This window comes from Bombus vosnesenskii, unplaced genomic scaffold, assembly GCF_011952255.1.
Source record: "Bombus vosnesenskii isolate JDL3184/JDL3185 unplaced genomic scaffold, Bvos_JDL3184-5_v1.1 scf7180000013308, whole genome shotgun sequence".
Taxonomy (NCBI): Eukaryota; Metazoa; Arthropoda; class Insecta; order Hymenoptera; family Apidae; genus Bombus; species Bombus vosnesenskii.
Window position 1 is genome coordinate 1,383,014 of NW_022882957.1, and position 13,216 is coordinate 1,396,229.

At 45.8% G+C, this 13,216-nt stretch overlaps 1 protein-coding gene across 4 annotated transcripts in view; it reads right to left on the reverse strand.

Moving 5' to 3' along the window:
- Positions 1-6,899, reverse strand: part of LOC117234763 (tyrosine-protein phosphatase 99A-like) — a 420,704-nt gene extending 413,805 nt beyond the window's left edge. For 3 of the 4 annotated variants that reach the window (XM_033496275.1, XM_033496277.1, XM_033496274.1), the window contains exon 1: positions 6,155-6,898. In XM_033496275.1, the coding sequence (XP_033352166.1) occupies positions 6,155-6,239 (85 nt within the window). In that variant the 5' untranslated portion in view covers positions 6,240-6,898. Of the gene's footprint in view, positions 1-6,154 lie in introns of all 4 variants that reach the window. The other variant, XM_033496276.1, reaches the window with a different exon arrangement.
- Between the last annotated feature and the right edge of the window lie 6,317 nt (positions 6,900-13,216).

Consider the following 13,216-nt stretch of genomic DNA (forward strand, 5'->3'; position numbering starts at 1 on the left):
CACATAGAGAGTCAGGTGTGCGCATTCTTCGTATGCATAGCCGTTTTACGAACACGAACGCGTGCACACAAACAGGAGCACGTTCGCACACGTTTACACGCGCATACCTTAGGTCTAATTCAGAGGGCGCGTACCGCTATCTCCGGAATGCGACCTTTCTTCCTGTACGGTTCATTTACCCCATTCGTACGTACCGAATCGCGAGGACGTTACATTCAGCGGGATATTCACTGGTAAGTGTTCATTAAACCGTCCGTTCTGTCGGGTGTTAATAATAGCGACAGATATATCTACACGAAATATATATATATACATATATATATCGCGTAGCACCTGAAGAAGGTGAGAAACATTAGATCGGCAAGGGGAGTTGCAAGTAGGTCAGAGGGTCCACTCGTAACATGGCGTGCCATTTTTCAGGGAACACGTACGTATTTTCACGACGTATATGCGGCTCGGGGCCGTGGATAAAGTACGTTTCATGGTTCTCCAGAGATTCACAATTGATCGGTAACCGGTATGTCATTAAAGTCAAACCACTTGAACCAGATTTGTTACGCAAAAGTTCTCGGTGTATGTGTGCAATGTATATACCTCTGCGCAAGCTTTTCATCCCTCATCTCTTTACGAATTACGTACATACCAACACTTCCGCCCACTGTCCATGTACACTTATTCGTATTGCATGTACTCTACGGCGAAAGATCTACAGACGCGTGCTTTAAATTTAGCGCCCTATGCGAACGTGTTAAAGATGGTGACGAGATCAGCGACTATGGAAATATTGGCAGAAAAGAAGTAGGTAACGGATAACGGAGACGACTTTAGAAACGCGTTAATGAGACGTATTTTGACCACGGTGTATCTCCAGCATAAGTAGGACCTTCGCGATAATTAACACGCGAACGTTCCACCAGCCACTTCCGTTATTTGACGTATATGCACACGTGTATTCCGTGCCGGGTTCGTGTCGCTAAATGCATACCTGGCGCCTCGATGATTTTCAGGATAAAGACGTATCGCCATATTAACGTCACGCTGCATGACACCGTTTACCTTTGGACCTTTTCTCAGTGCCGCGAAACACGAATCGCAGTTACACGTCGAGACCAGTTAAGAAAGACACGAGAATTAGCACGTACGAATTAGATTGTCAAATCTACGCGATACTATCCATTTTATTAACGAGATAATCTGTTGACGGTATTTGAGGTGGAAAAATAAAAAGGAGGGCGCTAATGCGTTGAAAACGAGTTAGACTGTACATATGTATAAGATCGTGTTCTCGTTGGGGAAAGAAAAGGTCGAGTAACTTTTCTCCTTCACGCCATAAGTGCACCAAGGATAAAGAGGAAGTTGATGTTTCGAGTCTCCATTATACGAAATATCAAAAGCACGATCTTTATCTTCGAACAGGGATACGATCCTCAATGGAAGTTCCTGTTTCCCCAGAATTGCTCATACTTGTAATATAACAGCGATAAACAAGCATTTTATATTCAACTACGGTTCGCTTGTTTAAAACACTTTGCACGGAGAAGTGGAATAAAACGTGTTGCCAATAAGAGTTAATGTCCCTCCGATCTCTTGCCAAGTCGTTCTCAAAGCCGCGATAAAGTTTTCCTGACGGTTCTTATGGTACTCTAGCAAACGTTTACCCGAATGGTCCCTCGAAGAGATGGGTAATTTATTTATTAGGATTTTATATCCCGCGCAAGTATATCTTCATGGGATGGAACTAAAATTCTCGAAAACGATTTTCATTCCCATCGACGAAGAAAGTTGCGATCAACTTCTGCGAACTGAGCATAATAGTTCCGCAGGTATTGATTCATAGTGCGTCACACGTAAGACACAACTGCACCCTCTCATGACTGTGTCCTCCTATATCCGGCTCGATGACATAGTCGATAACGCTTAGTGTCTTGTCCGATGGAGCAGGCTAATGTGACCCGAGCATTACGAGCGATATCAAGATCTATGAATTACTCGTTAATCTACGATAAATCATCGGCTGCTTCGATATTCGTGTTTCGAGATTCTTAGGGAACCTTAACTTTCGCGCGACCAATAGCTCGACCGCAGCTACAAATTGAAAAATGTGCGCCGTATGTCTTACATTTTAGTACGATGGCTGTTGGAAAACGATCTGGATATACGTAAGCGTATCCCTTTCGAAGCTCTCGTTTCGAAAGTAACGCGTCTACAGATAGTTGAAGCCAGCCGGTTTCCTTTTCCACGTCCGTGTGTAAGCCGGGAGAACAAAACGGTACGACGCGACGCGCGTCTCCTCGAATGACACCCGAATCGATTGCCGGATTTAAGTCTGTAGAATATAGTCCGTTCGTTCTCCCTCGAGTACGTTTACTATTCCGGCCTACTGCGATTCCCTCCGGCGACGGAGACGTATTTACAACTCGTTGTAGTATCTCGTCCTCGTTCTGTTACAGATGAAAACAGTGTCTCGAGTACGTCGATGAGATATCGAAAATATTTTATCCGGTATCGATGATCGATGGCGACGTAGTATTTGCATAAAGCTCGATATACGAGACAGCATAGATACAATCCTTTTCTGTTAGAATCGCGAGAGTATAGATAAAACTATAGTTCGATTAAAAAGATAACAAATTGGAAGGCAGGAAGCATCGACATTTTTTTTCTTTTTTTGTTTTTTTTAAAACTGTTCATGCGTTTTCATGTACTGTTCTATACTTGGAAATTCACGGATGAACGGATGACACGCGACACGAACGAATCGAATATGATCGGAGAACTGTTCCATGACGTTCGTCCACCATCGATTCGTAGCCGATGCACGATGTCGCACCGTAATACAATAATGATTTTCGTGGATTTGTGAATATTACACCATCGATCGGTTCGATAGTCGAATGGCCACGGAGTTTATCCGCGCGAGCGATCGAGCACGGCAAAAAGTTACTGTATTTTAATAACCCGGTTTATCTGACCGAATCGAGTGCGTTCCCAGAAGATTAATGCGTCAGGGGAAGAACGCAACGATTATCGATTCGACCTGGTTTGCTCTCGAGCCGAGACTTCTTCGTCGAACTTTACTTTCCCGCTTTACTATTCATACATTGATTATCGTGTAAAAATACGGCTATCTTTCAGAACTTCAGCGGGCGCACACTTTCGCACATAGAGCCCTTCGGGTCGTGCAAATTGAAAATTCTTTATTCATGAAAATACGAGAGAAATCGCGACGAAGGGAGAAGAAGGAAAAGATACGGGAAAAAGTTACTATTCTTTCGAATTACAACCTTTGAAGTCGATACTAAAAACGTGTAATAAAGAAATTAGACGTTTCGTCTCGAATTAGCATCTACTTCGTCCTACGTTTGGCAACGTTCGAGCAAAGTCGAATGTGTGAAATCAGTCGTGACAAGTGAAATTCGCGAAACGTTGGAACGTAGATGCGGTGGCAGGAATGCATTTGATCGTAAAAAGACAAAGAACGAACGTGTGAATGCATCGGATGTCGCGTTCATTAATAATTGCACATTCTATATACATTAGTTCCGCGTCCCTTGCTTAAATAAAATTTAATACCTACGAACGGCTCTCGTACGCCGTTCATGCTAATTTATGTTAATTTCATTTCCCAGACTATGAATCCAGGCTAAATTGTATTTTAATCGAAACATACTTTCAATTCTTCTGCTCGTAGACTTCAGAACTGGAATCAAGTTGGCGACGTTTACGGCGTCACCTCGATGGAAATTGTTTCAACTTGAGCGACAGATATGTCGCTGTTTCGCTAAATCTATCGCTTGCTCTATTAGATAATACAAGAGTTGGTTTGCATAGAATTAACCGAGAGACTTGCCACCATTATATTTATCGCTAAACTTGCCTCTACGTTTGAGTAAATAATTCTATCCACCTTTTTCATTTTAACTTTCTCTGTTTGTCTGCTCTTTCAATTTGATAATAATAAAACTTTAAGCGACTTAGGCAACTATAAACAAGCTAAGTTTTATTTCGTAAGATAGGTTAAAATGAAGAATAATGTTTGCAGAATTGCTGTAAAAGAGAAGAAAGGATAAAGCTATTGTCTTATAATATGGGAATTTTTCTTAACACGCGCACGATGTGGTAAACGATTGGCGGAGATATGGTCGGTGTTGCGGTATATCGTCCCACGGAACGGGCAACAGGCATTTAGAAGCATACGAAACGCGGTTCACCGCGGTTACTAATTAATTTCGAGCGGTAAGCTGGCGATTAACTCGGCGGTAATATGATCTCGTACCCACGCAACCAACGCCTACGGATTGACAAATATGCTCGATCAGGTGAACGCAATGCTGTCGCGAAAAGTTAAGCGGTAGTTAGTGACTCTAAAGGCTCTGGATATGGGAGCAAGCTCGTGCACTAGGGCCAGAAATAATAGTAGATTATCAAGGCCCTAGATTCAATGAGAGTAGCTTCGATAACAATTTCGATAGTTTCACCGTGGACAAGCCACGTAAAATTTAATTATCGTTTATTAATTTCGCCTTCGAAGAGAAATGTCCTTTGCCCGAATATTCTGTTACGAAATTATTTTATGCAAACGTAGTACGATCCACGTGTTTCAAACAAAAATTTGTTCAGACTTCCGTTCGAAACTTCTCGCGCTTTGGAGGATTCAAACGTGTTACGTACATTACGGTTAGCTTTATCAGATGCGAGACGAGGCATTACCGCTGATGAGGTTACGGTTACCCTTTGTTCGAGCTACCTATATTCGCATAGCGGATCGTTCATCATAAGCGCAGTTAGAACCAAAGATATAGTTATACTAAGAATCGAAAGTTATGATAAATGATTGATCATTCGTAGCCGTAGTCGAAGATAAAACGATCCAGAGGATCAAAGAGAATCTTCCGTTGAATTTTATCAAACGTTCCTTCGCCAGTCGAACGTCGTCTTTGGAAAACTACAGCGAAAGAAAAAATCCGCACGACGGAAATAAAGCGTGAATACGAACGCGAACGACTGGCGTTTCTCGAGCACGTTTTCACGTTTGGACAAAAGGTAGCTTTTTATTTACGTTCAACGTTCGCTCTCTTATTTCGCAGGCGGCGCCACCGCTAACAGTGAATTACACGCGCAATACGATGCCACTCTTTTGTGGCGCGAAGAATGTGCCGGAAGTAATCCATAAAAAATGCTACGTGTTCAATTTAACCATGGCCGTGTACACGTTGCCGAAGTCATTGACTAGCGGGCGCCGGCTTTTGTGCCTTGTACAAGCCAATGAAAAGGTTAAAGTAATTTCGAGTCGCGTTTCATGCAACAACGTCGTCCCTGCTCTCTGATGCGTTTATACCATGTGTGCACCACCGCCGCATTTTCTCGTCCGTCTTTTCGAACAGGGCCTTGCGTGAGTCACCGTGAAAAAATCCCTGTGGAACGCGGCGTTGCGGACGCCGAACCTCAGTTTTGGACGCGTCTCCAATTATCGGAAAAACTTGGTGACAAGCCAGCTCAAGTTTACCCACGGATTGAACGTAACAATATAGCCAAGCCGTTATTGTTGTTGTAATACAACAATATCAGTTTCAAGGATAGCTGGTCGATAAAGCGGTTTTAAACTCGATCAATGTTGTACTGGGTTTCGTGTAGTCGTGAGAAAAATCCACAGAAGAGAAACGGTTTAAAACAAAACGGTTAATTATCCATAAAAACGCGGGTCATTCGTCGCAGGGAATTTTTCAGGAACGTTGAAACCCAAAGCTCGCGAGAGCTCGGGTTCGTTCGGGGATTGAAATTAGTTTCTCGCTTGCATAAAGGGAAAGTGTAATTTGCAAAAAGTAATTAAAAAGCTTGGCGCGAGCGAACGATTTCGCGGATAACTGTGTCACAAAGGCGTCTCCCGTTTCTTTGTAACGCGAACACCGCAATCCTTTCACGGAAACGGGATAGAAAAGGGCGACCGCGCTGTACGACACGTATACTCGACAACAAGAACGACTCGACGAAGGACAAGGTATTTCGAACATAACGTAATCGCATGTCAGAGATCTGTGCCTCAAGCCATCGGATTATCATGCGGCGAATCCTTCTGGCGCACCGCGAACGGTAGAGGCGTCAGAGGCACAGAGAAATAAAAAGTAATATATAGAACGAACGTGCGAGTACTCACCGAAAATACCGCCAACAGCCGCTGCCTTGAAGACGACCCATAACGAGTAGGTGTAGATAATCCGTCCTCGCAGCCACCAATCCATGGTGTTCGCGACCTTCGTCTGGCCTGTTGTACGCGGCCCGTCGTTGACCTTAATCTAATTCGATCAACGTTGATACCAGATACGAGATTTCGATGTATTCTCGAGTCCGTCCGTTTTCCCTCGAACCGCACAGAACTCGATTCAGAACAGTCTCTATTCCCTTCTTCTCGTGAAGAACGAACGGAACAATCGGGGGAATCATCGAGGAAACCGCGTTGTTTGTTCACGATCGTGGCCGCACCTATTATACACTCGCGAGCTCGCGATCTCGAGACGGATCATCACGCGCGAACAAAGCGAGCCGCCAAAGCTCGCATAAAATAATCGACAACGGTTTAACGTGACACGATGTCAACCCGATACGCTGCTATACAGGAAGTTTCTTTATACTTCTGGTTAAACGTGTAACGACAACGACGACTATCGAACACGAAACAGCAGGAGCACGCAATCCCCGGCGGAATGCGTGTTTCCGGGGCCCGAGCCAGCGGAGCGCCGACTATCCAGAAAAGATCGAGTTTAACCTTCTCTAACGACACGCACCGAACAATACACACTCTGTTTATATCGGATATTGTTGCATAGGAGAACGCGCGCGCACACACACCACCGCCGTTGTATATGTTGTCCGAATCGCGATCGGTCAAATACTAACGGTGAACACTCCGTGTTGACTCGACTTCTCCCACCCACCCTCCCGCCCTTCCATCCCCGGGCACACTATCCTGAGTTTTTCTCTCTGTCAACGTTTGTCGTGGCCACTGTTCGGCCACTACTCGTTCGCGTTTTCGTTTCTCTGGATAATCGTTTTCCTCTGACTCCAGCTCTTCTTCCTCCTCCTGCTCCTCTGCCTCCTCCACCACCAACTTTTAGTGCCGCTCCTCCTGCTTCTTCCTCTTTTTCTCTAATAGTGCCAACGTCCTCGATATCTTATCGGTAGGGCAGGGTGGCGTGGCACAGGACCGGACCTTTTACAGGAAACGACGTTCGCTCCGCTATTTCTAGAGCGAGCGGGACAACCCGACCGATGCATGGTTGGCGTGCACCGGTCACCGAGCTGCCTCCGAGCGCAATTAATCAAGCTTTTAAGCGCTTTCTTGCGACGGCCTGGCAGCACCGATCCACAGAAACGAACCTCTTCGCAGGGAGCTTCTTCTTCTCTGCTGCCAGTCGAAATCCTGTGGCGCTTGTACGAAAAACACACGAAGAAGATAGCGGCAGAAGCAGCCAGAGACTCTGAGATTCCCGGATGATTCTTTCGAGTCGACGATGAACGAATCGGATCGCGATCGTTCGCGAAAATCCACTAAATCGCGCACATTTATCTTCCTATTATTAATCAAATACACTGAGGTACAAATAATCGCCAAATCACACGGATCCTATACACATCTAAGTTAAAAGGGTCAATGATAGGTTCGATATTCGAAGAATGGTATTAAAAGACGAAAGAGTCGTCTCTGGTCGCGAGAGGTCTTTAAATCTCGGATTTCTTGGCACGCGCGGTCCTCGGCAAAGTACCTTCGCTCCGAACGTCGAACAGAACATCCATCGTGGTTGCCTGTATTCTTTGTTCCGAGAAGGAATCGAAGCAGGGTCCGAACGAATCTCGCAGATGCTCTAAGAAAACGAAAGGAACAAAGCGTGGTCGATCGTTGGCCGAGGTTTCATGCCATCCCTCTTTCAAACGCAGAAAAAAGATCTCCTTTAGTTGGTACACGTTACGTCTATTCAGGTTCCGGGGAAAAGTTTGTACATTGACCGGAGGCGAGAAGTTTCACGAGTAAATGCTTCTTCGTGACTCGATTTTTCGTTCCGCCTCAAAGGTGGAACATAATCAAAATTTTCATGCCTCGAGAAATCCCGTATACCTCTGCTCGATCCCTCCTTTCGCTGGCTCACCGCGAAGATATTTCTTTGATTTTCTTCCAACAGCTTGCAAATAGAAGTATCTCTTTCAACTTTTCGCCTCCCGAAGGTTCGACGATAAGTACACGTTCGTTACAGGCTGTCCAAGCGTTTCGTCCTCGGTAAGCACCAGCAGACCCGTGGCAGAATATTGCGCGTACTCGTCCTTCGATCGCAGTCACGGTACGTCCGCCGCGTAAACACTGAAATGCAACGTAGAAGCTAGTAGCCGGCGCGAAGAAGGTGGAACGCGAACGTTCGCCGTGTAGGTAGGACAAGGAGAGGAGATAGAAAGGATCGAGAGCCGCGATGCAGACGAGGAAGGGACAACAGGTAACTCGCGGCTGAAATCGGGAGGCGAACAAGCAGCAACGAAAGAGAGAGAAAGAGAGAAAAAAGAGAGAGGATCGAAGTCAGAGAGCCGGTCGTCGAACCGGTTTCCTCGCAAGAGATCGCAACGGGCCAATTGGAAATACCACTGACAATGAGTCCACTGGTCGGCCCCTTTACGATCTCTCAGCGCTCACCTGACGATCGAAAGAGTATGTTCGACGAGAGTCTAGATCCGGATAAAACGATGGCCCCGTCGAGCGTCGATCCAGTTCTACCACTGGTTAACCGACCGATCGGGAATTTTATCGGTCCCATCGAGCAAACCACGATATCTAGACTCGCGATCGTGCCTCGTGAGTACCCAAGGTCACGAACCAACGAGACGCATCGCACGGACGACCATCACCGATTCGATCCTCTTTTTCCTCGATATCGAGCTGTGTCACGGAAACGTCATTGCCCTCGCGGCTCGTAGGATACGCGCAACGATGAAGATAACGTTCGAGCCGAGTCACGATGAAAATTGATAAAGAGACAAGGGAGACCAGCAAGACGGAACGATAGATAGAAACCGATACTATCCGGACAAGAATCGTACGACGCGCGGTTTAACAACTTCTTTTTCGATCGGCGACTGCTTTAAAATCTTTACGAGCACGAAGAAATTGCATTTTAATCGGGAACGTTCGTTTATCGCGGTGCAGCGTTAGGAAAGGGAATCGTCCAACGAACCGTTATTTCATTTCTGCATTTCGTTCCTCGTCTCGATTGTCCTCCAGTGGCTGTTCGATTCGTCGAACGAAGATACATTTTTTACAAGGTCCGTGAGGTTGGAATACGCGTGCCGTTTACATTTTTCCCAAGAGAACAAACAATCGAATCTACCAACATAGCTCACGCTGTCCAATTTTCGATTCCAAATAACACAGGCAACGTATAAATTTCCTCTCGCCTTTTTTCCCCGAATCATCTCTCTCGCGAAATAAGTCTTGACACGAAATATCGCGAATTGTTTCTGTGAAACGTATTGCCATTTGATTAATAAACATGATTGGTAACGCGATTGATATTCTATTGTCTTTCCGGAGAAATGAAAAAGAATGAAATAGGAACTCGCGGAACGCGTACACGTTTTGTCCTTGATATTCCATTCGCGGGATTCAGATCCAGACCGCGTGAATCGATCGATCGACTGGATCGCTGCGAATTCGCGTTAAGTGGCGCGATTCGATCTACCGTGGCGTTACGGGGCAAACGTTTGTCCCGACGTTAAGTGAAAATCACCGAATCCGATTGATGTTCGCCGATCGAGAATCGCACAGGCTGTGAATGTTCGCCGCCTGCGTTCTGCCACGCAACAGTTTCGAGCGATTAAGCCCGGACGAGTCGCGCAGGGAAACGAATTCGAATCATTAATTTAACGGTTGAAAGGCCGAACAATGCGAAGCTCGGCGTTCACACTTTTAGCAGGCAGAAAATTACGCCGGAGAAAATGAACGGTACTTTCCGATGGGACGTATCAAAAAACGGAGAAGGGGGAACTTAAAAAAGAGAAAAAATAAAAAAATAAAAAAATGGAGAGAAATGGAAAAGGGTTGTCTCTGGTTGTCATCGTGCAATTTTCTTCCAGCTCGTCTTCCTCTCTGTCCCTTTTTCTCACGCTCTCTTTCCCTCTCTTACAGACATAGAAAACATATTCAGAAGGGAAGCAGAATTTTCCATCGGATCGCGCGAACAATTTCGTCACGGAACGAAACGCAAACGCGTCTTCCGTCCGGCGTCTCCCCTGGAAAAATTCTTTCCCGCTGTATCTGCGTGGCTCTCGTACCTTCCAGTCCCCGTCCAGTTTCAGGCGCGAACACGCCGTGGTACGGAGGAATGGAACGGGATAGACGTTGAAGATTGTGAAACACACGCGGCCAACGAGGCTGTCAGGCGCGGGAGATCCTCTGCCCGTATTTTATTCCGCCTCTTCCTTCGTCCGATGCTACGTGGAGTAGCACGACATTAATTTCACGCGACACGTCAACGTCGTCTGACGACGATCACGCGTCGTCACGATCGCTACGATCACCGGTTGCGATTTCGAACCAACACGATGACATCGTGTGCCTCGAACCGACTGTGAACCGAGCAGACGCGCACGACGTTCCGTCAAGCACTCGCCGTCGCGTCGTGCGTGTGTCCGTCGATCGGTCGTCGGACGGACGACAGAGAGGCTAAGACAGCTGAGCGCCGCGACGCTGCACGTCCCACAGAATCACGATCCGCACTGGTACGCCATCGAGCGTTAGGGAAACTTCAGCAACCCTCCAACATCCTTCCCCCACTATTTCGACCCACCACCACAACCACCACCACCACTACCGGCTTCCACTACCACCATCGACAGCACCACCACCACCACCACCACCAGCACGAGGCACCAGCAGCTCGGTGTCGTTGCTACCAGCACCAGGCTAGGGCACCGACTATGAACGCAAGAACGTATACGAGACACAATACTCGTACCAGTAGCACCCGTTCGGTTCTCCAGCGACGGACTTTGCGCGCACGCTGCTATCAGAGCCTCTACGTCGTCGGTGTGCGCGAGCGCACCAGGTACCACTCACCCCTCACTGGCTTTCTCGATTTTATCCCCCTTCCCTGCTTTTTCTTCGCCCTCTTTCTTCTACCCTTTCATGTCTTTTTTTCAACTCTCTACCTTCCTACTTCCGTTCCCTCTTTCTTTCTTTCTTTCTTTCTTTCCGTCTTTCTTCCTTCCTTTCCATTTCTTCTCTTTTTTCTCTTGTTTCCCATTTCGACCACCCACTCTTACGGATTACAGCACGGTGCATGACGATTTCGCACGAAAACATTGTCGAGTGGTTGTTCAAGAGTCTCGAAAATCCTAAAAGTGTTTCGACGAAGCCCGCCGCGCCGCCGCTGCTCAGCTCGTAAATCCGAGCGATCGTCGCCTGCGAAAACGGCCAGGAGAAAAGAAACGGCGTATGGATCAACGCGAGAAGAGACATAGTTCGCATATCTATCCGTCGTTCGGATGGATTTGTTTGCAAATATCGATGTGCCACGAAACTGATTCGTTCTTTTAATGTCGCTCCGTTTTGATTCTTCGTATCAAGAGCCGAAAGTTGAGTGTCGGTCTTTCCCTCAGAAGCGGCCGCGCCGGTGCACGCTTCGCGATAGAGTCAGATTCTTTTGTGCATTATTTTCTCTTATTTCAACGAGAAAAAGATCGGAGTCCTTGAATTATTAAGTCGAATCTATTATACCTTTATCGCGCAAGATTTTCCTCCGCATCCTAGGGTTTTTGCACGAGTCGCGCGATACGGATTTCTCCGAGCTCTCGAATGAAAACGTTGTCGCCCAGGCTCCAAATAATTTCACTCGACAAAATTGAACGTGAATCCCTGATCCTGGATAAATTGTCGAAAAAGATTCGCCACTCGGTTACGCGATAAAATATGATTGAAATGCGTCGTTCTCGGTAAACGACGTTATTATCCTTCTCCTTCAATTTCTCCTTCCCGTGTTTCGCTCTATTTTCTCGCTCCATTATCGCATTACGATTAAACGTTTCTTTTATAATTTAAGCAGATTCGAACGAAGGTGAGATACGCGATTCGATTAAACGCGGAACGTCCGTTTTGTTTTCTCGCTAATCTGCCGCCAACTCACTTCGAATTTATATTCTCCGGACTAATCTCGTGAAAAACTTTCTTCGCGGAACGATCCGTATTATTTAAACGTCTGATTTACTTCTTTCTTTCGCCAGTTTATCAACGGATCACTTGTTAATTTGTCTTTTCTTTCTTCTTAATTTAATAAGAAAATCGTTTCCTAGAGATAACACGATGTTTTGTAATTAATGACCGTCGATCGTTAAAATGATCGAGGAAGCGCGTACGTTCGACGGAAGAGGGCGGAAGAATTTCGCGCATATTCCCACGAAAATCGATGTCGCGATAGAATCGCAAAATCGATTCGAAAAGAATGGCTATCGTTCGCACGCTGTTTGTAGATCGAAATTGGAATCGGAAGTTTCCAAATACGCGCTACGATTTCGATTTATATGGAGGGATTGCGAATCGTTCAGTGCGCGCCAAACACGCTAGACAGGATGCTCGCGACGGGTTATCTTCGCGGACGAAGTATTTCGTCGCTTGTGCACGTACCGAATACTTTTGCATCTTCTCATCGCCCATCATCTAATCGCAATCTCTACTACGTTCAATCGTAATCATTCATCGATGACACGTCAAATCGACCCAGCGACGAGGAAACGTGTCAAATAGTTCGCCTAACAAATCCTCGCCATCAAGTTAGCGCCATACGAAGTTTTCAATATTTTCCATTTCTTTGGAATATTGAGAGGCGCGAGTGTAGTGTATGCATAATAGCAAAGGTTTGTCGACTAAGTTTATCGTCCGATGTTATACATTTGCTATTCTATTAAGTAAATATTTACAAAAAGGCAGTCACCTTCGATTTCGATCATTTTTTCATATGTTGTCAATTGTCGAGTTTTTGTTTCCAAGGTTTTAGTTGGCAGTCGTCGTTTATTACAAAGTTATTATCGAAAAATCTGAAATCTTTGTTTTTGATATTCCTTACGATTTCGATGAAATTCGCCACTCACGATTCATCAACGATTCACGATCAGTTCAAATTCCTATGTTCTAACGTTATATATTACTAATATATATATATTGGCAGAGGATAAAATTTGTCGAATT